This window comes from Sciurus carolinensis, chromosome 5, assembly GCF_902686445.1.
Source record: "Sciurus carolinensis chromosome 5, mSciCar1.2, whole genome shotgun sequence".
Classification (NCBI taxonomy): Eukaryota; Metazoa; Chordata; class Mammalia; order Rodentia; family Sciuridae; genus Sciurus; species Sciurus carolinensis.
In genome coordinates this window covers 140,396,741-140,424,432 of record NC_062217.1, presented here as the reverse complement: position 1 = coordinate 140,424,432, position 27,692 = coordinate 140,396,741, and the positions used below count along the sequence as shown (strand labels likewise).

At 36.5% G+C, this 27,692-nt stretch overlaps 1 protein-coding gene across 3 annotated transcripts in view; it reads left to right on the top strand.

Moving 5' to 3' along the window:
* The window catches only part of Ide (insulin degrading enzyme), an 87,539-nt gene that overhangs the window by 42,480 nt on the left and 17,367 nt on the right, over window positions 1–27,692 (top strand). For 2 of the 3 annotated variants that reach the window (XM_047552750.1, XM_047552753.1), the window contains exons 10-15: window positions 755–835; window positions 3,350–3,453; window positions 17,062–17,164; window positions 19,791–19,913; window positions 21,851–21,933; window positions 25,287–25,431. In XM_047552750.1, the coding sequence (XP_047408706.1) occupies window positions 755–835; window positions 3,350–3,453; window positions 17,062–17,164; window positions 19,791–19,913; window positions 21,851–21,933; window positions 25,287–25,431 (639 nt within the window). Of the gene's footprint in view, window positions 1–754; window positions 836–3,349; window positions 3,454–17,061; window positions 17,165–19,790; window positions 19,914–21,850; window positions 21,934–25,286; window positions 25,432–25,932; window positions 26,078–27,692 lie in introns of all 3 variants that reach the window. The other variant, XM_047552751.1, reaches the window with a different exon arrangement.

Sequence of the window (27,692 nt, the reverse complement as noted above, 5' to 3'; positions counted from 1 at the left end):
TGCTTTTCTATCCCTTAGAAGAAAACCAACAGTTTGTTAAGCTGGTATTTTTCAGGACTTACGTTACTCCCTGCCTGAAGTTGCATTAAGTCTGTCATTTCCAGATCTGGTAATAAAATCTGTAGCATACTCAAAGAAATAGTGAATTGTTTTATGTATGATTGTGTTCTGGAAAGTGATTTTATTATTGTATGTATGAAAAAAACCTAGCTATTCTTTTGTTTTCTTTTGCATGAAACAAAAGATGTTTGTCTTCTGAAATTTTAAAGGCTTCTTTTGAAAGGTTTTTTTTTTTTTTTTTTTTTTTAATACGTACTTCGTATTTGGCCTATCGAGGTTCAAAATGTATTTTAGGTTTAAAAACATCCTCTTTAGGTAAAAGTTTTTAAAGTTTTAATCTGGCTGCAATTCTCTGGGTCACTAAAATCATCATCTGTGAAATAGTTGGATCTCACAGGCTTCTTTTGCAGTTTCTCTAATTCTTTGATTAATAGTTTTAACAGTTGAGGCTATAGAATCATATTTGTTTTACCTATTATTCACCTATTTTACTCTAAGTCTAAATTGATTGGTTGAGTTTGATACACATTAAGAAGTTTTCTTTCCATATTCTCTGCATTTTTAAATCAAGCCTAGCTATTTTTTCAGAAAGTGTGATAAGGTTAAATGTGGAGTAGAAAGTTTATGGTTCAACTGAAACACAAAAATAATGAAATAATAGTTGACTTCTATTTTTATTCACTTTATGTTTTAGGACTTGAATGCCGTTGCCTTTAGGTTTAAAGATAAAGAGAGGCCACGGGGCTATACATCTAAGATTGCAGGAATATTGCATGTAAGTTTTTTGTTATTTTACTTTTTATATTAGTGTATACAGTATTTCAGATAGTGCATAGAACTTTAGACTTAGTAGCAGTGGGGCAAACTGATGACCAGATATGTTTCAATTCTTAATTTTCATCATCTTAAAAATTGTCATCCATAATATTTTCATTACATAAACATTTTGTTTATTGACTTTAAATATTTTTTATTTTTCCATATTTTTATTGATGCATTATAATTATAGTTGTAGGATTTATTGTAAAATATTCATATATGCACATAATATGACAGTATAATTTAGTCAGTATCATTCCCTAGTGTTTCCTCAATACATTTCACTTCTATAATATGTCAGGCATTACCTCCGTGAAAACTTTAGATCATCTGCTTTCTTCCATTTCCTTTGTTACCAGTATAGTCTGAGCTACCATAGTTTCTTACCTGGACTGCCATCATCGTCTCGTACCTGGAATCTTGTTCACCATCTTGTTCCACACTGTGGTTTATTTTTCTAACCTTGGTGATCTTTCGAAAACTAAAATCAGATTGTTTCCTGCCTCTGTTTAAAGTCCTCTTATGGTTTTCCATCAGAGTTAGCCTAAAATTCAAATTATTCTTTGGCTTATAAGGTGTTCTGGCCCCACCCTGTCTGGCCACATTCCATACCACTCTCCATTCCACCTGTCCTATTCCCATCTACTCCAGTTATATTGGCTCATCTTCTAATTCCCACCCTCCCCCTCGCCCCCATACCAGGAATTGAACCCAGGGGTGCTTAACCACTGAGCCACCTCCCCAGCCCTTTTTATTTTTTATTTTGAGATAGGATCTTGCTAAGTTGCTTGGGGTCTTGTTAAATTGCTAAGATTGGCTTTGAATTTATAATCCTCCCACCTCAGCTTCCCAAGCCACTGGGATTACAGGCATCCGCCACTAGCCCAGCTCTTCATCTAAATTTTTTTTTTTTTTTTTTTTTTTTTGGGGTGCTGGGGATCGAACCCAGGGCCTTGTGCTTACAAGGCAAGCACTCTACCGACTGAGCTATCTCCCCAGCCCCTCTTCATCTAATTTTTAATCATTAAGTTTATTCTTCCATTTAGGACCTTTACATGTGCTGTTTTCTGTATATGGAATATTCTTCCATCTGATCTTTGCATGGTTAGGTTCTCTTCATTTGTGGGGAGGTTGGAGTACGGGGGTTGAACACAGGAGTGCTTTATTTACCCTGAGTTACATCCCCAGCCCTTTTTATTTTGAGATAAAATTTCTCTAAATTGCTTAGGCTGGCTGTGAACTTGGCAGTCTTCCTCCTGAGTAGCTAGGATTACAAGTGTGCACCACTATACCTGGCATCTCCTTATCATTTGACTCTCCACTCAGATGTCTCCTTAAAGAGTTCTGCCCTGGGCCTCCCAATTTAAATTAATGCCCCTGTTTCTCATTTTCAATATTCTTCATAGTACCTATTACTAAAATCACATTTTTTTTTTTAATTGTTTGCCTCCCTCCCAATTAGAATATATGTTTTCTGGAGGACAGTGACTTAATATGTATTATCTACCATTGTATCCTCAGTACCTAGCACAGTGGCTGGCACAGAATAAGGTGTTCTTAAATTTTTATTGAACTAAAGAATCTGTCTCAGTGTCTTAGAAGTTGCTTTATTTAAGTGTCTTCTGCTGCATTGTTTTTCTACACGAACCAAAAATGTAATCCATTTCTTCCCACAACTTTCTAAATGCTTATGTGATTTTATTTATAGAAATTTGGGAGGAAATTTTGTTTTTAAAACCATATTACTTTATAATACTGTATCAGTATATGAAAAATACTCTATTAGCATTTCACTGCCCAATTTTCTTTATTACCATATACTCAGTTTTTAACCCAAAATAGTACTCATATTTTTCCTTGAAATAAATGTGATTTTGCTATCTACAATAAGAGTATATTTGGGGATAAAATTGTATTGGAGCTGGGCTTGATGGCATACGCCTATAATCCTAGCAGCTTGGGAGGCTGAGGCAGCAGGATCAAGAGTTCAAAGCCAGCCTCAGCAAAAACAAGGTGCTAAGCAACTCAGTGAGACCCTGTCTCGAGATAAAATCTAAAAAGGACTGAGGATGTGATTCAGTAGTTAAGTGCCTCTGGGTTCAATCTCCAGTACCAAAAAAAAAAAAAGTGTATTTGGCAGAATCATCACACAATATGAGCCTACTTAAAGATGTGGTAGGTAGAACTTGTGTGTACCCAGTGGTAGAACATTTGCCTAGCATGCTCAGGGCCATGGGTTTGATCCCCAGCACCACAGAGGACAAAAAAAAAAAAAAAAAAAAAAAAAAAAAAAAAACGGTGAAGGAAAAGAATTCAGGAATACCTTTTTTTTGGTTGAGTAGATTTTAACTTAGGGGCTGGGAGTGGTGAAATAATGGATGTAATATATCAGAGATCTGTTTGCTTTAATAAGTGAAGCTCTATGGTAGCTTTGCAAATTTTTATTTATTTACATTTTCCTTTTTCAAAGTATTATCCCCTAGAAGAAGTACTCACAGCTGAATATTTACTGGAAGAATTTAGACCTGACTTAATAGAGATGGTTCTTGATAAACTCAGACCAGAGAATGTCCGGTGAGTCACTTATAAATTTTACTATTACATAGAAAATTTTCAATAATGAAATGGTAAATGAAATACTTTCAAACTTTTTATCAAGCATGAGTAACAGAAGTTGAGAATAGCATAATGAACCAACACCAAGATTCAGCAATTACATGGGCCATCTTTTTATCTATTCCCACCCTTTTTCACTCATCATCCCTGTCTCCTAGATTATTTTGAGGAAATATCTCTGAAAGATCAAGGTGTTTTTCTAAAAACCAATCAAATTTCATTATAATGAATGAAATATAATAAATTTCCTTAGCATGTCTTTTTAATTTAAGTGACCAAAGTATTAGCTCACCTATATTATATGGCTTTTATAGGTAAAGGCTTTTTTTTTTTTTTTTTTTTTTGGTACCAGGGATAGAATCCAGGTGTACTTAATCACTGAGCCACATCCCCAGCCCTTTTTTATATTTTATTTAGAGACAGAGTCTTGCTAAGTTGCTCGGGGCCTTGCTAAATTGCTAAGACTGTATTTAAACTCTCAATCCTCCTGCTTCATTCTCCCAAACTGCTGAGATTACAGGTGTGAGCTACCACACCCAGTTGCCACCCTGCTTTATTCAAGGTGAAGTAATGATTACATTCCCAGAATCCTTCTGACTAGTAGCTAACCAGGAAATCAAAACTTCAAGCTTTTATATTGGCAATATTTTTGCTAGAGGAAAATCATTCCCAAAGAGCTTGTGGGCTATCACATACTTCTGCCTTAAAATACAATTTCATCTATACAGTCAGTCTAAAGTTAAGTGATGGAAATGACAGAGGAAAACAAACCAAATTCAAACTCAGTTTCTCTTTCACTCAACATACACTTCTGACACCAGCTATGTGGGAGTCTTACACTCACCCATCAAGCAAGGAGTGCTGCAGCAGTAGACACTGGCAATACAGTGCAGATCTGACATGACCTGGAGCTTGGATTTAGTTAAATGTTTTATTTAATAATAGAGTATTTGGGTGAGTACAGATAATTATCAAACTTAGAATTTTTAATGTGTAATAAGATGCCTTGATTTCCTAGTTTAGAAAATACATAAGCATCAAAATTTAGAAATATTCCTCAGTGAGCTGGATGTGGTGGTACAAATTTGTAATCCCAGCGATTTAGGAGGCTGAGACAGAAAGGATCACAAGTTCTGGGCCAGCCTGGGCAACCTAGTGAAACTCTGACTCAAAATAAAAGCATAAAGGTCTAGGGATACATAGCTCAATGGTAGAACTTCCCTGAGTTCAATCCACAGTACCACCAAAAAAATAAAAACAAAAAACTTCTTCAATGATAATAACTTATGATTGCATAGAAATTAAATCTCGTTTTACATATCCAGTAAGAACAGGTTACAGAGGTCTCATAGTCATTCTCGTTGCCAGTATTTTAATTACATATTTGTTGCCTAATCCTTAATTAATCAGGACTTGATTATGATATGGAAAATCCTATTAAAGAACTAGTAGAAGTTACTGAAAGCTAAAGATGAGTAAGTTAATCTTTTTTTTCCCCCTCCTACTGGGATTGAAACCAGGGGCACTTTACCACGGAGCTACATCCCAGCCCTTTTTATTTTTAATTTTGAGACAGTCTCACTAAGTTGCTTGGGCTGACCTTGAACTTGTGACCCTTCCGCCCCAGACTTCTAAGCCACTGAGATTACCGTCACGCACCACTGGCCATTTATTAGTTCTTTAACCCTCAGGTATTTTTTCTCCTTCTCTTCATATAATACCCAAACTTTTCCCACCTTTGTAATGAACATTAGGTTAGCCACTAGGCAGGTCCAGACTGCTGACAGCACTATTGGTATAGCAAGTGCCTCCCCTCAGTCCACTTCCAGATAGGACAGAGTTACATAGGTACAGAATCAGTGGGCTTTCTGATCACTAGGCAAAACGGTGGCATTTACTGTTAGTGCTAACTTTACTAAACAGAGTAAAGACACAGTTGTAGCCCATCGGGCCTTTTCTGACATAGAGATTTAATGATATAGTAAACAGTATCTTACATGCCTGCTTCTAGCACTTGGGGTCATAGCGCTGATCCTGCAACCCCTGTATCAGGTAGAGGTGGGAGAATGGAGGTTATGTGGAGAAGAAGAAAAAGTCATTATACCAGTATATTCCTCTCTTGGCAAGAATTGTATGGTCATACCTATAACACCCTTCACCAGCACCTCTTCCCAAATCTACTAATAAAATGGAGAAATATCTAATAGTGGGGACACTTCTTTAGTATTGAGGGTGAACACACACTCATAAAGGCACATAAGCCAATCCTTCAGGCCTGTATCTCCGCCTATTTTAGACAACCAATCTTTCAGCTGTCCATTACACTTTTTTATTAAACTGTGTCTGTGAAGGATATCTTCTGGCCATAGTTGAACATCATAGTCTGCATGGTGCATTTCTTGGTCTGAGGAAATGAAGTTCTGCCATCCTAATTCTCTCTCCCATTTTGGTTCTTATTGTAGCATTTACATGTTCCATCAGATAATTAAAGCACACCCCAGAGTCAGTGTTCACCTGTCAAGACCCATCTGTAGCCCTCTCTCTGCCTCCAGGGCTACCGGCACCATTTTCATATGCCAGCTATGTTCAGGGGCTTCCCACCAAGGAATCCACCACTCATCCATTGGCAGTCTCACTCTCTTTTGCTGGCAGGCAGAATAGTTTCTTTTTTGGCATTTTGTTCCTCAAAGTATACAACAAGAATGTGTCTAGATTCATTCCATCTCTGCATTGTTATAGTACCCCATGTCTATTCATTTCACGGACCCAGATGGCCACCCTAGATGACACTTGGAAATATCTGCTCATCAATTCTAGTTGCCTTCTGAACTTGGAAAGGGATTCTTCTGATGGGCATCAAAATGTCCTACTGTAATGAGCCCCTCAAGTTTCCATCCAGCTGTACCTCATACGCCATTCCTTTAATAGGCCAGGTTTCCATTTCCTTCCTGTGTGAGCATATGTCCAGGCCTTTAGCTATTGCCCATAAGCCAGTAAAAATCTAAAACACAGGGCTTTTAACCTCTCTTTCATCCTTCAGCATGCAGTTCAGCCCACTGGACTGATTTGTTTTTACCTTCTTCAGTCAGTGTGGCATCCTTCCAAAACGAATGCTCTTCACAGTAGAATGAATCAGACGTAACTCTCCCATGTTCATATATGAATACACCACCAGTGAAACTCCACATCATGTACAACCACAAGAATGGGATCCTAATTAGAATAAGTTTTACGCTGTGCATGTATAATATGTCAAAATACATTTTATTGTCGTATATCTAAAAACAAATAAAAAAAAAAGAATGTCCTTCATTCCACCTTGAAACTTACATCTACACACTGGGCACTCTTTGTCAGTCAGTCAAGAACTGTTTTAGGACACTGTCCAAGTGTCAGTAGAATCCAGCTGCTTCTCAGGCAGTGTCAGAGTCAGTTCTGGGCAGGAGGGGCTCCCTACTTTTGAGTGTCTCCTCACTGCATTCTTCAGGTGACCTGATCCTGTATAAATCATTTCCATTTTATTATGGAACTCTTCTGGGAAATGCTGTGCCATTAGTGTATTTTGACATCATTCAATACATTGTGGGTTATTTCAGGTTTCAGAATTGTTTTACCTACTTACTTCATTGAGACAGTCTCAATGTTTCATTGCAAGGTACTGAATGCCCTTCAAGTGGAAATTCTCTAGTCCAAAGTCCCAGGCGTTGTCATGGAGAGGACTGTTTATTGGATTTTATTCTAAGCCCCAATCTACATTCCACATAGGGATCAAAGAATTTGAACATACCAGCACTTCAGCTTCTTTTTTACTCTGTGTGTGGATTCAGGCAGTCTTACTCATTTCCACTTAGCATGTGCAATTAATATTGCTTAAAGGGGGAATTTACATGTTCTGTTTTATAGTACTTGGTAAAGGAAGTTTTCCCTGGCCAGGCATAATATCCATTTCCATAAAACATTTAGGTAAAGGAGACACACTTTCTTTATATAAAGCCTATTTAAGCATTCCAACTTTTGCAATCCTACCCACCCTTATGTTTTTATGTTGTAATCCCAGAAACTTCTCTTCTCCACCCCTAGATTATTTTACCCTCTCTTGCACAAAAGGCTTTGGGTCCCCAGCAAGTATTGAGCCAAGAGACTTGGCTCTTTGCTTAATCTTTATCTTGATTAATTTGTCTGACCATTGCCCCATATCTCTCATTGTAATACCTACCTTCTGACTGATTGAATTCCTCCAAGTTGGGGTAATACAACAAATTTGCATGTAGTCCTTTAACAGTGGGGGACTATCAGGGACTCCCTTTGGCTCATCCATTCTTCAGTAGGATCATATTAAAACCTATGTTTTAACCCTATCAGTGCCATTTTTTATTCATCCTACTCTTAATAACCACCTAAAGATGTCCCCCCTATTGAAATGAGTTCCTGTAACTCTCCTTTCTTTTTTCTTAGTTTTTGACTTTTAGAATTTTTTTAATGTTTTCTCTATTTATCTGATTTATCCCTTTTTCCTTCTTCCTCCATCTCCTTGTCCTCTTTCTTTCTTTATTTTTTATTTTTGGACAGTGCTGTAGATCAAACCCAACCCAATGCCTAAGGCCACAGGGTAGACAAGCTTCAACCCAAGCTGTTAACTTGCCTTTTTTTTTTTTTTTATTTGTTCTTATTAGTTGTATATGAAAGTAGAATGTATTTTGACATATTACACCTAAAAGGAGTATAACTTTCCATTCTTCTAGTTGTACATGATGTGGAATTACATTGGTTATATATTCATATATGTACCTAAAATAATGTCCAATTCATTCTACTATCTTTCCTGTTCTCATTCCCCCTCCCTTCTCTTCATGCCTTTTGTCTAATCTAAAGTACTTCTAATCTTCCCTACCCTCTGCCTTGTTGTGATTTAGCATTCACATATCAGAGAAAACATTTCAGCCCCTACCTTCTTTTTTTTTTTTTTTAATATCTATTTTTAGTTGTAGGTTGACCCAATACTTTATTTTATTTTTTTGTGGTGCTGATCGAACCCAGAACCTCATATGTGCTAGGCAATCGCACTACCACTGAGCCACAACCCAGCCCAACGCTACCTTGCTTCTTAACACCATTTACAATCTCTGCCTTCCTGGATGAGGCCTTGACTTTCCCTTTTGCCTTTTTCCATCCCCTTATTAATTAATCTAATTAGTTCTTAGCATCTGTAAGACTCATGAGGGGAGATAAGTCTTCTCTAATTATAGTTCAAGTTTTGCAGCTATAAAGATACATGGTATATCCATGCAAAAGGGGCCTCCTTAATACTGCAGATCATAAGCTGGGTAACAGATATCCCATTGGTCTTAAAGTTTGTCCCTCATGATTTACATATGAAGCATATCAGTTGCTTCTTCTGGCATTATAGGTGTAGTCAGGCAGTCCTCCTGAGAGTAAAGAGACCTCAGAGTGGCTTTTATCCAGTCCACCAGACTGACTGATCCATTAGGAACAACTTCCTGTATATCTGCATCACATATAGGTAGCCATCTGTGAATGTTCTGTAGCAAGATGTGAATCCTGCATGTACACAAACATGCTCTTCCATTTTCCAGCATGCAAAACCAGAGATGCTGCTCCTAAATTACTCTCAGAATCTATTTTAGTTAAGTCTCCTTAGGAAACTGATGATACTGTTCTACAAAATGAAGCAGTTGTTTCACGTTATACTTTTCTTGGTTTTCCCTTTCCTCACATTGACTACCAGAATCTTGGTAAGCAAGAGTCTTAGAGATGCTTTTTGTTGTTTCTGCATAATTTTTTCCTTGGGCAACTTTGATGATAGTGGCCCATACTCAGACTCAAAAATCTGATCTTGACCTAGCATCAAGGTCCAACCCATTATTCTGCTTTACTTTTGATTTGGCTATTACAGATAGTAGTGATCAAGGGATTATTATGTATTTTGACTTTTTCTTATTAGTTTGTATTTCCTTATGCATACAGTGAACTAGTTCCTTGGGAGTTGGATTCATCTCTAAATTCCAGTGGTAACTTTTACCTTTAGAGACAGACTACAGCACAGCTGCTCCTCCATACCAGGGGTGACCACATGGCCACCCAGAAATCAAAAGTTCTTCATTCTTCACTCTTTTTTCCTTTCTCTTCCCAAATCACGTTTTCTGGAAGGCTAGCACATCACACTTTTGATACCAAATGTGTTAGAAAAACCAAAAACCATGTTTTTCCTATGCTCTCACACAACAATCCACACAGAAGACTTCTATGACTTCAAGAGATGAAAGTTTCTCACCACCAGCAAGCATGCACTTCTATAGCAGACACCAAGTTAGGTGTCCTTTAATCCAGTTCATTGCTGACACTATCTCCACATAGTGTCAGTTCCCACATATTGAAATCTTAGGCCCTAAGACTGTCCCTTTCCTACTTTAGATACCAGTTGTAAGATCTAGTTTGATTTGTGCTTTTGACCAGCCAGCCATAAGTCAGTGTTTCCACAAACAACTCCTGGGTTGAATTCAATTAATTTGATTGAATGAATCACAGAACTCTGGGAAACACTTATGTATGCCTACTAATTTATTGTAAAGAATATTACAAAGGATATAGATCAAGAGATGTATACAACGAGGTATGGGAGGAGCTCAGAACTTCCATGCTGTATCCAGACATACTACCTTCCTGGAACTTCCATGTGTTCATCTCTTTAGAAGCCCTCCAGATTTATCCTTTTCAATACTTAGGGAGACTTCACTGCATACACATAATGGAAGCAAGGAAAACCATGTTAAAAATGTGATTGGACAAGAAAGATATGAACTAACACTAATGTATTGTGGGAGACAACCCTGCAAGGCTTGTCTGCTTCAGAGTTCCTGGCCTCTGTGCAGCATACCTCCCTCCAGGGTATGGAACAGGACTCCTCTGAAATGAGGAGGTCTGTATGACCCACTATCAGACAAGGCTGAATCAGAGAAATTTCCTTATGACCAAGTCTAATACAGAAAAACAAGGAAATGTTAGAGTTTTTATGATGTATCTTAAGGAAAAAAATAAAAATTCTAGTTACTCTGCTCTACCTTTGGGAGGCAGTTATGAGCCAGGAAAACAAGTAAAGTAAAAACCAAAAACTGTATGTATCATAATATCACAGGTGCCAGAGTGATTAAGTTAGGAAAGGAAAATCTTTTTAACAAATGGTCCTGCTCATATACTAACTACACATCCAAACTGGAACAAAAAAAGAAAGAAACTTGACCTTTATCTTATACCATTCACAAAAACTAATTTGAAATAGATCAGAAATCTGTATGTAAACACTGAAACTATAAAACGTCAGAAGAAAACATGAGAAAATATCTTTAAAACCTTGAGATAGACAAAGAACACAAAATCAGTAACTGTTAAAGACATTGAAAAATTAATTTCTTCATGATTTAAAACTTTTATTCATTAAGTGGTATGTGTGTATGTGTTTGTGTTTACTTAAAAAACATGGACATACATTTACTCATTTTAGACAAGTGAAATAATTTAAATATTAGATTTAAATATTAGTATTTTCCTCAATGTAGTTACATAGTCTAAAGAAAAACCTAAATACTGTTGAATTTTATTATATACCTTCTAAAAACAAAACCTCTAACATGGGGAGGAAGAGTTTTAAATATAATAATAGAACTCACTAGGCAGTCTGTGAGCTTATTTCCAATGACCAGTTTTGTGGTTTTGTCATCTACTGGTCTTGAAATTTTGGATCACTTGTTTTCCTTTTTTTTTTGCTGTGCTGGAGATTGAACCCAGGACCTTGTCCTTGTGCTTGTCTACAAGCATTGTACCAGCTGAGCTATATTCCCCAGACCAGATCACTTGTTTTCTTCAACCAGTGTTTATTAAATTACTAATGTCAAGCTCAAGTTCACATTCCTGCAAGGGAGACTTATGAAAAGTTAACTTTATATAATGTTATGAACACTGGCTTTCATTTCATTTTCTTGAACCTGCAAAATGGGGAGAGTACTTACATAATTTGTGTGATGCAGAATGATCTACCAAATTTGAAAGGTATTATGCAAACACAAGCTAATGCTATTTTAGATTATATCATACAATAAAAATGTTCTTTTTTGGCAAGGAAAAAAGTCTGTTTGGGTACTAGGGATTAAACCCACAGCCTCTTGCTGCTAAACACTGAGCTATATCCCTATTCCACCAAAAATCATGATTTAAATTATGATTTTTGCTGCTCTAGACTTAGTAATTTGACCCACTAATTCTTTGTAGGAATGAATTTGCTGGCGTATGCATTCTACTTTTGATTAAATTGCATGTTTCTAAATTTGATATCTTAGACAATTAGAGCTAAGTATCTCTTTTTCTCTTTACCCTCACTTTTAAAAAAACAGTGCTTTACCTCTCCAAGATTCAATTCTGTGACATTTATAATTGTAACTACAACAGCTCAGTATAGAACAGCCTGGGATAATATTGCCAGTTGCCAGGCCTGATGTTGCTCAAGGATACAGTTGCTTTCTTTAATACCCACTGAAACAAGCTTGACATAACCAGGAGAGAAATCACCAGAATGAAAGGAATCTTAGAGGTCATTTAATCCAACCTGTCAGGTATATATATCTCTTATGCAGTATCTCAACTGAAAGTAGTTGGTAAAAGTAGTTACCAGCCTCAGTTTAAATTCCTCTATGGGCTGGGCACTTGTGGCACTTGCCTGTAATTCTTGCTGCTCAGGAGGCTGAAGTGGGTGGATCAAAAGTGCAAGGCCAGCCTGGGCAACTCAGTGACACCTGTCTCAAAAAAGGATTGGGGGGTGGGAGGGAGGGGGAAATGACAGAATGAATCAAACATCATTACCCTACATAATTGTATGATTACACAAATGGTATGCGTTTACTTCATGTACAAATAGAAACAAGATGTACCCCATTTGTGTACAATAAAAATTAAAAAAAAAAAAAAAAAAAGGATTGGACTCAGTGGTAGAGTGTGTGAGGTCCTGGGTTTGATTCCTAGCACCATCAGTAAGTAAACAAACTGAAGAATAAATAAAATTAATTAATTAAGAAATAATGAATAAGCCAGGCATTATTTAAAAATGAATAAGTAAATAAAATTAATTCCTCCAAGGACCAGGAATCTATTAAATACCAAAGTAGCCAGTTCTATTTTTACCAGTCCTAATTGTTAGAGAAAATTTTTACCTGTTCAAAGGTATTGTATATTGTTACCCACCTTCCTTGATCTATCATTTGGTGCCTATTTTATCATATTAAGCCTACAAGTACACAGCAGAGTCTTTTTTTTTTTTTTTTTTTTGGTACTACGGATTGAACCCTAGGGTTCAATGTTCCGGGTGTTTTATCATGGAGCTACATCCCCAGCCCTTTTTATTGGTTTATTTTGAAACAGGGTCTCACTAAATTACTGAGGCTGGCCTTGAACTTGCAGTCATCCTGCCTTAATCTAAATTGCTGGGATTTGAAGCATGCGCTATCACACCCAGCTAGCGATAGTCTTTACAACATGACTGATTTAAGGCATAAATAATTCCATTTTGTGGGGAAAAGTTATTCTTGGTATATCCACTCAAGTCCTCATAATAACTGTCTTCTTGTCTTAAAATTTGACAGTCTGGCTGTTGAATGTAGAATTCCATCACAAGCCAGTGCCTACTCAATCGACTGGTTTGTGGTATTCAGACTTACGTTTTTGAAAATGAAAGCCTTTGCCCATCTCTAGCCTTCTGCCTTTTCTCCTATCCTCCAGCATTTCTAAAAGATGATGGATAGTGATTCTCTTAGAATTTATTCGTTGCCTAAGCATTAGAAAATATGACTTATATGCTTTGAAATGTGATTTCGCTTGAATCACTTGGCTTACTCACCTGCCTGGGTTTTACACACTTTTTTCTGTTTAGTCTGTCTTTACAGTTTAAAGACCCACGCTTCTTTTAAAGACAGTATAAACAAGAGTAGTCCTGTCATCTACTAACAGGATATCAGCTTATCACATTTTGCTTTAAGTTATATATTCTATTGATTATGAGTTTTTTTCTTTCAGACAGGAACTATATTTTATCTTTCCCAGAATTGAGGCTGGTAAGGACTCAATAAAAGTTGATCGAATTTTCTAAGCTTTTCACCTAATCTTTCTTGATTTGTTCCTCCTAGATTCTTTCTTACTTTAAGAAACACTTTTTAAAAAATGGTTTTTAGGGGGCTGGGGATATAGCTCAGTTGGTAGAGTGCTTGAAGGCCCTGGGTTCAATCCCCAGTACCCCCCCCAAAAAAATTGATTTTTAGCCTTTTTTATAAGCCTTAACTTATTCAGCTCTTAAACTTTCCCTTTACTATTCTTTAAGTTTGATTTTAAATTTCGAATATTGTTGAAATTTCCTTGTTCCCCCTGGTCCACCACCCCGCCACCTGCATCTTTTTTCTTTTATTAGATTTCTTTTAAAAACTTAATGTGAGGGCTGGGGTTGTAGCTCAGTGGTAGAGCACTTGCCTAGCATGAGTGAGGCACTGAATTCCATCTTTAGCACCACATAAAAATAAATAAAATAAAGGTATCATGTCCATCCACAACAAAAAATATTTATTTAAAAAAAAAAAAAAAAAAAACCTAATGTGAGGGGTCGAAGGGTGTCGCTCACTGGACTTAGCACATGAGAGACCCTGGATTTGATCCTCCCAGCATTGCAAAAAAAATTTTTTTTAATTTGATATTATTTTGTAGAATTCTATTAGTGGAAGGATAGATGCATCTAATTTGAATGTCTGTTTAAAAAGTCATGAACCTGAAGCCCAGAGAGGCTAAATGACTTGCCTGATTTAGATCTTAACTGATATTTTGGCACAGTCTCAAAGAAAGTGAGTCAGAGTATCTAGCAGCGTCCAAGTCTCTGATTGCCAGGTCTGTGCCCTTTCCAGTAAACCTGTTTGAATTTATCACAATTACTTATGAGACCGCTTCTAGTTCTTTGGTTGTCATCCTCTTTTTCTCTCAGGGACTTTTTGCAAAAGTCTTGAGAAGCCATACTCTGGGAAATGCAGTTTAAATGTGCTGACTTAAAGTCAACAGTCAGCATTTATATAGCCTGCTGATTTCTTGTCTCGCTCTTAAGTTTCAGTATAAAAAGAAAAGGTCATTTTCTCTCACCTTTCCAAGGATCATGTCAGTTCTCCCTATCCCCATGTGTGAAAAGAAACCTGTCATCCAAATAATTTTTTAGTATAATTAGATTTTTAAGAGATGGCATGTCTGCAGTTAAGCATATATAGCTGTCTTCAGTATACTTCAAGTAATATGAGTTTTTCCCCTTTGCTCTGAATTGAAGTGTTCTTTCCTGTACTTCCACACTCTGCTTCATAGATCTCTGTATGGGTCTGATTAGTGTATACTCTTGTCTCTACTGTCATTCCCTTCCCCAACCTTTATATTTATTTTGAGTATAAACCCTTCCATTGTATATTTCAGTTTTGAAATTCTTAATGATATACAATCTTACAGTCTACAAAGTTGTCTCTTTTTGTTAGTCCAATATTTAATATATGCCTAGTTTTGCGGAACTGTTTTTTTTTTCTTTCTTTTTCTTTGTCTTTTTTTTTTTTTTTTTTTTTTTTTTTTTTTGACTGAGCATTACTGGATAGCCTTCAGTATCTGCTTTTCTCCTTGTTGTATAGTCATCTCCAGAGCATCAAACTTGGCAGTGTTACCTGAACTTTTTTACTTTGTCTCTCAGAATTGAGTTAAAATTTTATTTCAGAGGGCAAGTTCGCTGCCAAATGAATATGTCAGTGTTTGTTAACTTATGTTCGTTCATTTCCTTGTTCATTATTCTGGTGCTTGGGTTATCATTCAGAGAAACCAAAGCCACCTATGTAATGAACTCTTCCAAAATCTGTCGTCTCATGGAAGAGAAGATAGGAATACACATTTCAACCAGGTTCTTCTACTTCCTACATATGTTCTTTAGTAGTCTTGAGAATCAACGCCTCATTCTCTGAGAGAATGGATGTGTATTCAGTAGAGAGGTGTTTTGATTACAAATACTAAGCTTTGGGCTGTGAGGCCAACATTCGGAGGCTAGAACCAACATCCTGGAAGATAGGTACAAACAAGTACAGACATGGATTTAGTAGCTGGACGTGGTGGTGCACTCCTGTAATCTCAGCCACTCAGGAGGCTGAGGCAGAAGGATTGCAAGTTCAAGACCAGCCTGGGCAACTTGAAAAGACCTTGTCTCAAAATAAAAAATAAACAGGTCTGGGGATGTAGCTCAGTGGCAAAGTGCCACTGGGTTCTTATCAAAAAGGGGGAAAAAAAAAAAAAAAACAGGAGTCGGGGGAAAAGCAGAACCAATAACAGGGAACTAACTTTGCACCAAGCCATCCACATGAACTAGCTAGAATTTTTTGATCCACCCAATTCAGAATAGGCTTGATCCCAGCCTTGAGTTGAGTCTTCTGATGAGAGTGTAATGATTCCAATTTAAATAATTAATTAAGAGGCAGCACAGGCAGACACGTCCCTGTTGTCGCTCCCTGGGAGATCTTATACAGTTCCTCTGATAAAGAGCTTCTTTTGCTCCCTCTACTCTTAAAATCTTCTGTTCACTTACCTTTTGACATCGTTTTACCTCTACCTTTCCTCCTTGAATTAATTTTTTTTTTTTTTAATTCCCATTTGACTTTTCTTCTGGGCCATTTCTGCTCTCTTATCAAAAAAGCTTTTAGCCTGACCTGATGGTGCATACCTGTAATCCCAGTGACTGGGTAGGCTGAGGCAGGAGAATCCCAAGTTCAAGACCAGCCTCAGCAATTTAGTGAGACCCTGCCTCAAAATTAAAAAAGGATAAATAAGTAAAATAAAAAGGGCTGGGTATGTAGCCCAGTGGTAAAGTGTCCCTAGGTTTAACCCTCAGTACTGACCCCGCAAAAGTTTTATTTGAAAAAAAAAAAAAAAAAAATTTTTTTTTGTCTTGTTCCCTTCTCCTCTATCAGCAGAAAAGCCATTGAACATGTAGTAAATATATTTGATGCTGGTCTCTGGCAAGAAAAGAAAAAACAAAACAAAACAAAAAAACCCCACAAACTTAGAAGTAATTATAAAGTTTCCTCTGGTGTGTTTCATCTGTAGATGAGCCAACAGGTTTTCTTAGCCATTCCTCTTAATCTTGAGCCTGAGCTGCTCCTGGGAAGGAGTGCTGTTTTATTTGAACTATTACTCAATGCCCTTGTTCTGTCTTTTTCTTTTGCTACTCTTTTTAAATTAGTCAATAGCATTCCTAAAAGAATCTCTGCTGTAAGCACTTTTTCACACTAAAAATAATGGTCTATAACCAAAGGATAACAGGGACTATAATCAGAAACCTGACACATATTGCCTGTTTAGATTAAACTTTATAGGTTTTGTTGGGTCTTAAGAGGTTCAGTTCACCACATTATTGAATATTTACATTTTCTTGAATAAAATTCTATAAATTTGCATATACAATTAAATGAGGTAACAGGTTTTTTTCTGTTTGTTTTTTCCATCTATCTCTAGGGTTGCAATAGTTTCCAAATCTTTTGAAGGAAAAACCGATCGCACAGAAGAGTGGTATGGGACCCAGTACAAACAGGAAGCTATACCAGACGAAGTCATTAAGGTAGGGTGAACACACTTCTAAATAAACCTGATATGTGAGGAACCTCAAGAACATGAGCTCCCTAAATATACCAACTCAGGACCCAGAGTGTGGAGATTGATGGTTCCCTGTTGTCTATACTGCCCTGAGAGGGGTGAATAAGGAGCTAGAGAGCTGGGTTTATGCTTTTGCACAAAAAAATGGCTCTCTGGTCACTTTCTTGTGTGTTTGCCAAAGAATCTGTGCTGTAAAGCAGACTCCCAATCTCATGCAGTCAAAGAGCATGGAAGTACAGGGTACACAGAGAGGCAAAGACAAGAAGAAAGATAAGAAGCAATGAGGAAGTAGGGGGCATGAAAAACAGGTGCAGGGACTCCAAAGACTCAGAAGTCTTGCTGGAACAGTGGGTAGGAGTCATGTCTGGAATTCATACTGTCATTATTTTATTTAGGAAGTGAATTATGCCTCCTAGTATATCATTGCTCTTTTTGTCCACATAGGAGAATTAGGATTTATTTCAAAACAGGTGTGTTTAGACAGTATTTTATCACACTCATCAGTAGTCAGGGTTTCGCCTGTGAGTCTTTTCTACTTAGTACTTTTTCTTTCCTCCTTTTTTGATTTTCATTGTCTTTGTGCCCTTTAGATTGATTCCATTACTCATGGACAATACCAGAAAGTTTTACTCTGATTAGATTCTAGTTAAACCCAAGTAATGGGCATTTTTTAGATGTGAAGACAGACAAGGAATAATTTAAGAAATATAATCTTTGCTGGCACTTCAGGAATCTCTAACATATTCACTGTACAGAAAGAAATCACTGAAGCTCTTCGTGGCGTGAACAGATCCACCTTTGGAAGAAAACAGATCTCCTGTGAATTAGTGTGGAGTCTGAAATAATGCTAAAACAAAAGAGAATCTCCCTGTTCCCCAAACTATGACCATAACAAATGTACCCTGCATGGGAATTTTTTAAGAAATATATCTGGAATTTCAGCAGTGAAAATACTAAGTGTTGCCTAGTCGCTCCTAATACTCAACTACTCTGGACAGTTAAGCTGCAATCTAAATAATATAGCCAACATCTCCACCATCCCAGTTCTGAAAACTACAAACACAGCATCCCAAATAGAACTGCAAAATCTGCAAGACTGAGCCACATCAGCTAGAGACCAAATTACCGAATCCAGAATTATTGATAGTCTGTTTCCCTTTCTTTTTTTTTTTTCTTTTCTTTTTTAAATAATGAAAAGTCTTATAAATTAGAATTCAAAAATCAGTCGCCTGTAGTCTGTCCCACTTAGCTTTTAGAGCCAGCACTAGGAATAGATCTAACCTTCAGCTTGTGTCAGTCTGTGCTTAAATCTCAGCTTTGTCCTTAACCTTGTCTTGAATTACTGGTTCATTTGAAAGTTCACATGGTCCTCTAGGAAAGATGTGGACCACACCTAAGAAGAAGTATTGAAGCAAAAGAAGTCCCCTTTTTTGTGAATTGTGCTGCTATAAACATTGATGTGGCTGCTTTACTGTAGTATGCTGATTTTAAATCCTTTGGATATATATACACCAAGGAATGGGATAACTGGGTCAGAGTGTGGTTCCCAACCTAAATGCCTATCAGCAGATGAATGGAAAAAGAAATTTTAGTATATATACACAGTGGAATATTACTCAGCCATAAAGAAGAATGACTTTATAATATTTGCCAGTAAATGGATGGAACTGGAGACAATAATGCTAAGTAAAATAAGCAAATCCCCCAAAACCAAAGGTCAGTGTTTTCACTGGTGTGTGGAAGCTAAACCAGGGGAAGGGAAGAAAAGAAGTTCAGTAGATTAGACAAAGGAGAATGAAGGGAAGGGAGGGGGATAGGAATAGGAAAGACAGTAGAATAAATCTAACAATTTTCTTCTATACACATTTGAAAATACCTGAGTGAACTCCATGAGTGTGCCCATCCACAAGAATGGGGTCCTAATTAGAATAAAATATATTCCATGCTTGTATAATTTTATCAAAATGGATTCTACTGTCATGTTTAACTAAAAATAACCCATGAAAAAAATAGAAAAACTAAAAATAAATAAAGAAGTCCTCTTTAATCTGACTTTCAAGTCATGTATGGAGGTAACCAAATACATAACCAAAAGTATGACTCTTATTTAAATGACCTGTAGTCCCACAGTTGTGGAAGTATATTGCCTGTACAAATTATTCTTTCTTCTTTAAAGAACTATAGTAAGCATGTTCTTCATGTGGACTAGTCATCTTTGTGTTTCAGTCTCAGGTTGTTCATGGAGAGAAGGAGTGGTGGGGATTGAACCCAAGGCTGTGTATATACTAGACAAGTGCTGTGCCACACAACTACATCCCCAGCCCACTCAGATTTTTCCTTAATCTCAGCTGGTCATTTTGGAGATATGGAAAGGAAAGATAGATGAATACAAAATCTTCATTTGTATCAGAATAACCGACTCAAGTTTCATAAAAACGTAATAGATCCTGGTTGTAGCATTTTTATATATGATGGAAAAGAATACTGTATGACATTTATCCCCTTAACATTTGTTTGGATAGTGAGCAAAAAAAACACGGTTTTAAACTTTCTAATCAGACTCTAATTGCTTTTGTGTTTTATTTATTTAGAAATGGCAAAATGCTGACCTAAATGGGAAATTTAAACTTCCAACAAGGAATGAATTTATTCCTACAAATTTTGAGATTGTATCATTAGAAAAAGAAGCAACAGCATATCCTGCTCTTATTAAGGTAATGTGTTAGGACAGTGATATTTATTTATTTATTTATTTATTTGAAATGGAGTCCCACTGTATTGCCCTGGCTTGTATTTGGTACTTAAGCAAGCAAACAAATGAAGCTACTAAACAACATAAAATCTAGAGAATTACTTTCTTTACAGGAAAAAAACATCTGGGCGGTAACCACAAGTCTGTCAAAGGGTATCGGCCTCTTTTCCATATCCTTTGAATACCCAATAAGTAAATAGGTTTGTGCTGAATCATGAAAGTTAGAGATAAGAAAGAATTTCTGAAACATAGAAGAGACCCTATCCAAGAGAAACTTTGGATTTCCTCTGCTTAAAAGTAATTCTCATTATGACACAGTGGCTATATGAAGTTAATGCTGTTACAAGTCAGTGGGGAAGGGAGATTGAAAAGTGTATTTTCTTTCCTCTTTTTCAGAATTTTCTTCTCATGTCATTGTTTCACACCTTGGATAAAGAATGTAGAAAAATGGCTCAACTTATCACAGCATATTTTCTTTTCTAAACTTAAAAACTAAAACTTGCGACTGTAGATATGTATTTTTCATTGCATTTATCTCATCTAAATGACCTCACATTCAGATTAAGTCAAAGAAACAAGAATCACTGTTGAGGAACATGAAATTTAATTAATCTTGAGTAACTAGATTATCAAGGAGACAAGTATTTATCTTTAAAAAGAGGAGAAAACAGTCAACTCATCTTTATGAATTATATATTAGGTTATGCAAAGAGAAAGCTTATTTACCTCTCTTATTTTTTAATGGTTGTCTTTTAGGGGTGGGGATTGAACCGAGGGCCTTTTGCATGCTAAATACATGCTCTACTACTGTGTTATACCCCTGTTCTTTGGTTGTACCTCAGTGGTAGAATGCCCTGGGTTCAATCCCAAGTATTCAAATACAACTTTAAAATAAAAAAAGGAACCAGATATGGTGGCACACACCTGTAATCCCAGTGGCTTGGGAGGCTGAGGCAGGAGGATTGCAAGTTCAAAGCCAGCCTGAACAACTTGGAGAAACCCTAAGTTATTTGGTGAGACCCTGTATTAAAAAATACAAAGGACTGGATGTGGCTCAGTGGTTAAGCACCCTTGTGTTCAATCCCTGGTACCAAAATAAATGAATAAATAACAAAAGGACTCCCATATATTTAGATAAATAAATAAGTAAGTAAACATCTACTCTAAATATCTGAGGGTCAGAAATCCAGAAGTTTCATTGTTGGATCTGGTTCTCTTCTGAGGTTATAGTCAAACTATTGGCCAGGCTTCCTTCATCTGAAGGCCCAGCTAGAACTGGAGAGTTCTCTTCAACTGAATGGTTGTTGACATGCCTCAGTTCTTCCCCACACTGGTCTCTTCATAGAGTTGCTTGACATGGCAGTGATTGACCCAAAAGGGAATGTGAGTGATTGAGATGGAAGCCGAAGTCTTCTATAATTTAATCTCAGAGGTATTATACCATCACTCTGTCATATTCTGCTATTCAGACAGACCAACTCTGGACCAATGTGGAAAAGAGACTGCACAAGGTTGTGAATCCCAGCAGGCAGGGATTGTTGTGGGCCACCCTGGAGGCTGACTGCCATCTGTACCTCCCCCTCCAAAAAGTCCTACATCTGTCTGCCTCCTGGTGTCCAGAAGGATGAGCACAAGACAGTTGGTATTGGCTTCTCTGCTGGACTCCATCTCCCTAATCTGATGTAGGACATAGGAAGCTGATTTCTCTCAGTTAGAGGGGTCAGCAGTCTCTCTCCAGCTTCTTGCTTATTGACCTTCTGGTTGTGCTTCAAGGCCATGGGACAGCAGCCTCCAGAACAAAACATTAGTTATTGCTTCTGTCCTCCTGATGAGTAATTTGATTGAACAGTTTTGCTGAATGTGTCCCTATTTCCCTAACGAGTTGTTTCTTCATCATAGGATACAGCTATGAGCAAACTATGGTTTAAACAAGATGATAAGTTTTTTTTGCCAAAGGCTTGTCTCAACTTTGAATTTTTCAGGTATGTAAGATGAATCTAGCTATAAAGCTTATAAAAAGTTACATTTCTCTTGAGTTTTCTGTTGTTTTTGAGTGTCTGTGTCTAAAAATAGAATTAGAGTTATTTACCCTAGAAAGGGGAATAAGTATTTTAAGAACCAAGATGATTAATTCTTCTTTCTTTCCATTAATGAGTGTATCCTTTAACTGAAGTGATTTGTATTAGCTCCTGTTAGGAGGACCTTCCTAGCATTCAGGATTTGGGAATCTGGAGAGGCCACAGACTTACCCAGAAGTTTATGTAATTTGGGGTGTTGCATTGGTTTGGTTTTATATTCTTAGAACTTGCTCAGAAGAGGTTGCGTAGTTACAAAATAATCTTGAGTCCTTTCCAATATTTCATTGTGTGGAGCTCTCCTTGTTCCTGGTTTGGGCACTTTAAAATTATTTAATAAAAAGGAAGATGTTTATTAAAATTTATGAATGATGTTACTGTTGTCACTTCATCTCTCTTTCCTTTTATTATTTGTATGGTTAAATATGTCACCCAGTTGAAATTTTACTTTGTGAATTTATACTTTATAACTTTACCTTTCTAAAATTCTTTGTTATGTGTTTGTGAAATAAACCTGTTATATATACTAATGTTCAAAATGAGATCAGCTTTTTATTAGTTTTTCATTATATGATTGGTTTGACATAAAATTAAAGTGAGGTGCATTTTTAAGTGTTTGGGGAGAAGAATCTGTAAAGAGAAAGTTAATATTCCATCAACTAATATGTTGAGATTGTAGGGATATACATGTGTTTTATAGCATTAGATGCACATACTTTCTGGAATTGTGCTGAGATTAAAATTTTTAGACCAGACTTGGTTATCAAGTTACAGCTTATTATTGGTCAAGGGCATTACAAAATCCACTTTTATTTTTTGATAGTTCAGAGGAATATTTTTGACACTGTTAGCAATTTCTTGACTGCTATGATTATGAATATCTTCTTTGATTATGAATTTCTTTTGAGAGACTGGCATTTTTGTGTTCTCTGAACTGCCTAACTCCGTTCTTGAAAATAGAAATGTCTGTGACCCACAGATCTCCCTATCTTGGTCTGGTCTTCCTAGAGGTATTCACTGTTGGGGTTTTTGTACATTTTAATAGAAGTTTGTGTGTGTGTGTGTGTGTGTGTGTGTGTGTCTCCTTTTCATCTTTTCAAAAATAGGATTATATTCTGCATACTTTGTTACAGTTTTTAAAAACGTGTGGTCTGTATTTAAGCATATAGTAAGTATCTAATTACATTTTGTGTTTGTGGTATTGGAAGTAGAACCCAGGGCCTGGCACATGCTGGGCAAATTCTCTATCACTGAGTTGCATCTCCAGCCTTTTTTATTTTATTTTGAGGTAGATTCTTACTTAACTGCCCTGACTGGTCTAGAATTTGCAATCCTCCTGCTTGAGCCTCCCAGGTCACTGGGATTATAGGCAGGTGTCACCCCTTCTAGCCAAAATAATATATTTTTTAATATTAACAAATGAACCAAGATTTATGTATTGCAGTTGAATCATGTTGTGCTTTAAGGTAAAGGCTTGCTTCAATGCACTAGCACAGCTACTGAGGATGCAGCACTTTAAGACATTTGTTAGAAGCATATTCTGACCTCAGTCACATGTCTCTGAGCTCCCAGACTTAGCTTTTCTGACTTTTCACTTCCACCTAAAAAGTGCGTAGTTGCCTGTGAGACTGAGTTCTGTCAAAGCCTCTCTTTGATGATTTTTTTTTTTTTTCCTAAAACATGTCTTAAGTTTCTGAACTGGTTTTTTTTTTTTTTTTTTTTGCCTAAAGAAGGAAATCTATCATCACATCATGCTTTGAAAGAATCAAGTGGCAGGGCTGAGGATGAAGCTCAGTGGTAGAGTGCTGGGTTCCACCCCCAGTGTGGCAAAAAAAAGAGACAAGTAAAAGTGGCAGAATATTTATTCAGGTTTTCCATTTGTAGAATGTTTGAATAGCTCTAGAATATTCTCTTTGGTTTTAATTATCTAAGTGGACAAGTACTTTACCTCTACTTTTGCTTTATTATCACTTTGATAAAATTGTTCGCTTTACTATCAATACATTATATTGTGTTATATTTATTTATATTTACTGTGCTACACATTAAGTGAAATTTTAATTTGTTACCAAACAAACCAAGCAGGCACCTGCCTCAAGTCTGTGATACTCCCTATTTCTTCAACCTGTAATGTTCTCCACTTGCTGCCCTAGATGTCCCCTTGGGCTTGCTCCCTTGCTGAGCTCCCTTGCTTCCTGCAGGTCAAGACCCAGGTGTCAAGTTATCAGAGTGGCCTAACTATGTAAACTTACAGTCTTTTTCCGGGCTGTCACCACCCCATCATTCCCTATCCTCTTATTCAGTTAAAGTTTTCTCCATTCCACTGTTACCACCTGTTGTATCAAGTTTGAATTTATTATTTGTCTCCTCTGACTAGAGTCTAAGTTCTGTGAGGTCAGGGACTCTGCCTGATTTGTTCCTCCTCCATTCTCAGTGCCTGAAGAAGAGCCTGGCACTGTAGCAATACCTATGTATTGAGTGAATGAATCTTTTAAGGTAAGCAGTGTCATATAGTCAAATGTGTAGGTCATTTGACTTGCTTTGAATCCCAACTCTGCTGCCACCAGCCCAGGTAACCTGAGGACAAATATGTTTTCTTTCTGGAAAATGAAGATTAGTTGATCTCTGGTTATGTTTAGCTCTTGTATTCTTTATTTCTTCTCTTTCTCACTTAAAATATTTTCCTATTTTAATATTTTCTCCTAATTCTGGCTGCAGTTATATGATAGAACTTGTCAATTATTCTACTGACAGTGCTTTGGCTTTTTGATTTTGGGAAAAACTCAGGGATAAGCTAATGTTTTCACAATTTTTCTCTTTTGCATTCATATAATTGTAGTATACAAATTTCTCCATCTAACATTCTTATTGATCAAGGGTATGACTTGCTTGGAGAGAGAGGGAACCTGCAGGTACTCTGTCAGCTCTGTCAGCCATGCCTCCTGTTAGCCTAAGGACAGGCATGCTTTTTGTCCCTTTCTGCCTTGCATTTCTAACCTGTCAGTTCTGCCACACCACCTGGGGTAAACACTTCTTTTCTCCTCCTTCACTGCCACCAGGACACACACGTGACATATTTCAGGCTTCTTTTTCAGACATCATATTTTATTTCTCATGAGAAGAAGAAACAGACTCAAGAATTCGACCCTATTCTCTGGAAATTATACTAACTGATATGCAATTTCTCCATCCATCTCAAAAGTCCACATCAAAATGGGAAGTAATAAATCAGCTATTTTACTGTCAACGTTTTCTTCCAGCCCATTTGCTTATGTGGACCCCTTGCACTGTAACATGGCCTATTTGTACCTTGAGCTCCTCAAAGACTCACTCAACGAGTATGCATATGCAGCAGAGCTAGCAGGCTTGAGATATGACCTCCAAAATACCATCTATGGGATGTATGTAAGTACCCATGTCTTAGAGCCTTCCACTCATCAACATTTTTTATATTGATTTGATGGAAGCATTTTTGATTGAGGGTATGAGTTTTATTTCTTTTTAAAAAAATCTTTATATCTAGTCATACTTTCTCATTTGCTTTTTAAGTTAGCTCTTATTCTAAGTATTCAGATATATACCATTCATATTATACATATTTTCCTTGATTTTTTTTTCTTTTTTCTTTTTTCTTTTTTTTTTTACATCTTTCATCAGATTGTCACATTTTTCTCCTCAAACAAAATTGGACTCTGATATAGGTTTAGCTCTCACTCATTCTGTATCTGAAGTCTTGTTCTTCGGCAAGAGAATGAAGTCTCTTTGTAAAACATCAGGTTGGCCTATACTATTTCCCTAGAAAACCAGATCATGAGGCTGCATATCCATACTCTTCGGTCATGTTTCTTCATTTTCATGCCACTGCTTGAGGTATCAAAGCATTTCTTTTGTTTTTCTTTTTGTTAGTCGCTACATTTATGCTGATCCTCTCCATTGCAACATGACATACCTGTTTATCAGGTTATTGAAGGATGATTTAAAAGAGTATACATATGCAGCACGCCTCTCAGGTTTGAGCTATGGCATTGCATCAGGAATGAATGCAATACTTGTAAGTAAAATGAAAACCAAAGAAAAGGCACCACACTGTTTAAACATTATATTGAGCTTGGGAAAACGATTAACTTCTGCATTTTTAAACAAGAAGATTGATGGGTTTTTTTTCTTGCACTTTTTTAGTGACTGAAGAACTCAAATTAGTATTAGTTCTACTAATAAATGGTTTAGTAATGCTTAGTGCATCTCGTGAACATATATGTGTGCTACATTTATTTGCATGTTCTTCTGCTTGAGATGTTTAACATACTAATCCTAAAAGCATGTTTTTCTTTCCATGTATTTGATTATATTGCCATCTGAAGTAAAAGATATCCATAGTTATTGTCGTGGTGCTTGAATTTTATTTAAGCTTCCTTTAGTTCTGTAGACAGTGATGGAAAGTTTCTATGTTCAAACACACCTGAAAATTTATTTTGTAGCATGCATCATTAACTATTTTACATGTGTTTAAAAAAAAAAAAAAAAAAAAAAAAACATTTTTAAGTACACCCGAAGAAAAAACTAGCTCTTCAGTGTTTCTGATGTTCCAACATTGATTATATCTCAGTTCAAATTAACACCTTTAAAGCACATATTCATTTTTTATTTTTCTTGAAATTATGTTTTAAGAAAACTAAAATTGGAACACTTCTGAACACTCCTTCTAAAAAAATTCTCACACAAAAGGTTTTAAAATTTTTAAATTTTTATTTATTTTGCAGTGGCTTTTTTCCTTTCACATCTATTTCCTGGTAGCTTTTGTTTAGTGTATAAGAATCTGTGTGATCTAATTCTCAGAATCCACAGAAATTTTGAGACTTAGAAATCAAAATTAACTTCAAGTAGAAACGCAATAATCTGTTTTCTGGGTTTTTTTGCTCTTGACTTTTAGCAGTGTATTTCCATTAAAACAAATAATTTTTATTTGATTTACGATTAGCTTTCTGCTAATCATTGGTCTTGTTTCTGTCAAACATGATGTGCTTTCAGTGGTCAGTGACCTTCACTCATGCCGAGGTTCTTGACTATCATTCTTCTCGGGATACTTTCATAGTATTGCAGTGCTGTACTGCACTGGATGCCACTATATGAACATATGTTAATAGCCAATCCCCATTCCCTGCTTTCAAAGTGTTAGACTTTCAGAAACTACTGAAGTAAACTGTCCTAAGGCAAATCCTGACTGTCTCCTCCCTAAACATGTTTTGAGATCAGCTTTGGGATATCAGCAGAACTCATGAAGTAAGCAGATACATAAATTTGGGATCTTTCTTGGGTAACATCGAATGGGAGAGTAGTACAATACTGTGCAATACATTATTTGGTCTGTCTGATTTCTCCAAAGGTGATTTTTAAAGAACATTTATGTACGGTTTTGGGACATGCCCAGTAGTTAGCTAGATGATAGTCCCTGGTGATTTTTATCTTCATACTATATCTGTAAAAACTTTTGCCTACCATGTATTAAAAATTCTTTTTTTAAATAAAGCTTAGGAGCTGGGGATAAAACTCAGTGGTAGAGTATGTGCTTATCATGCATGAGGCCCTGAGTTCTATCTCCAGCACCAAAAAGAAAAAAAGAGGAAAAACAAATTCTGTGTTTTAAGTTTGATTTAATGAGAACATGA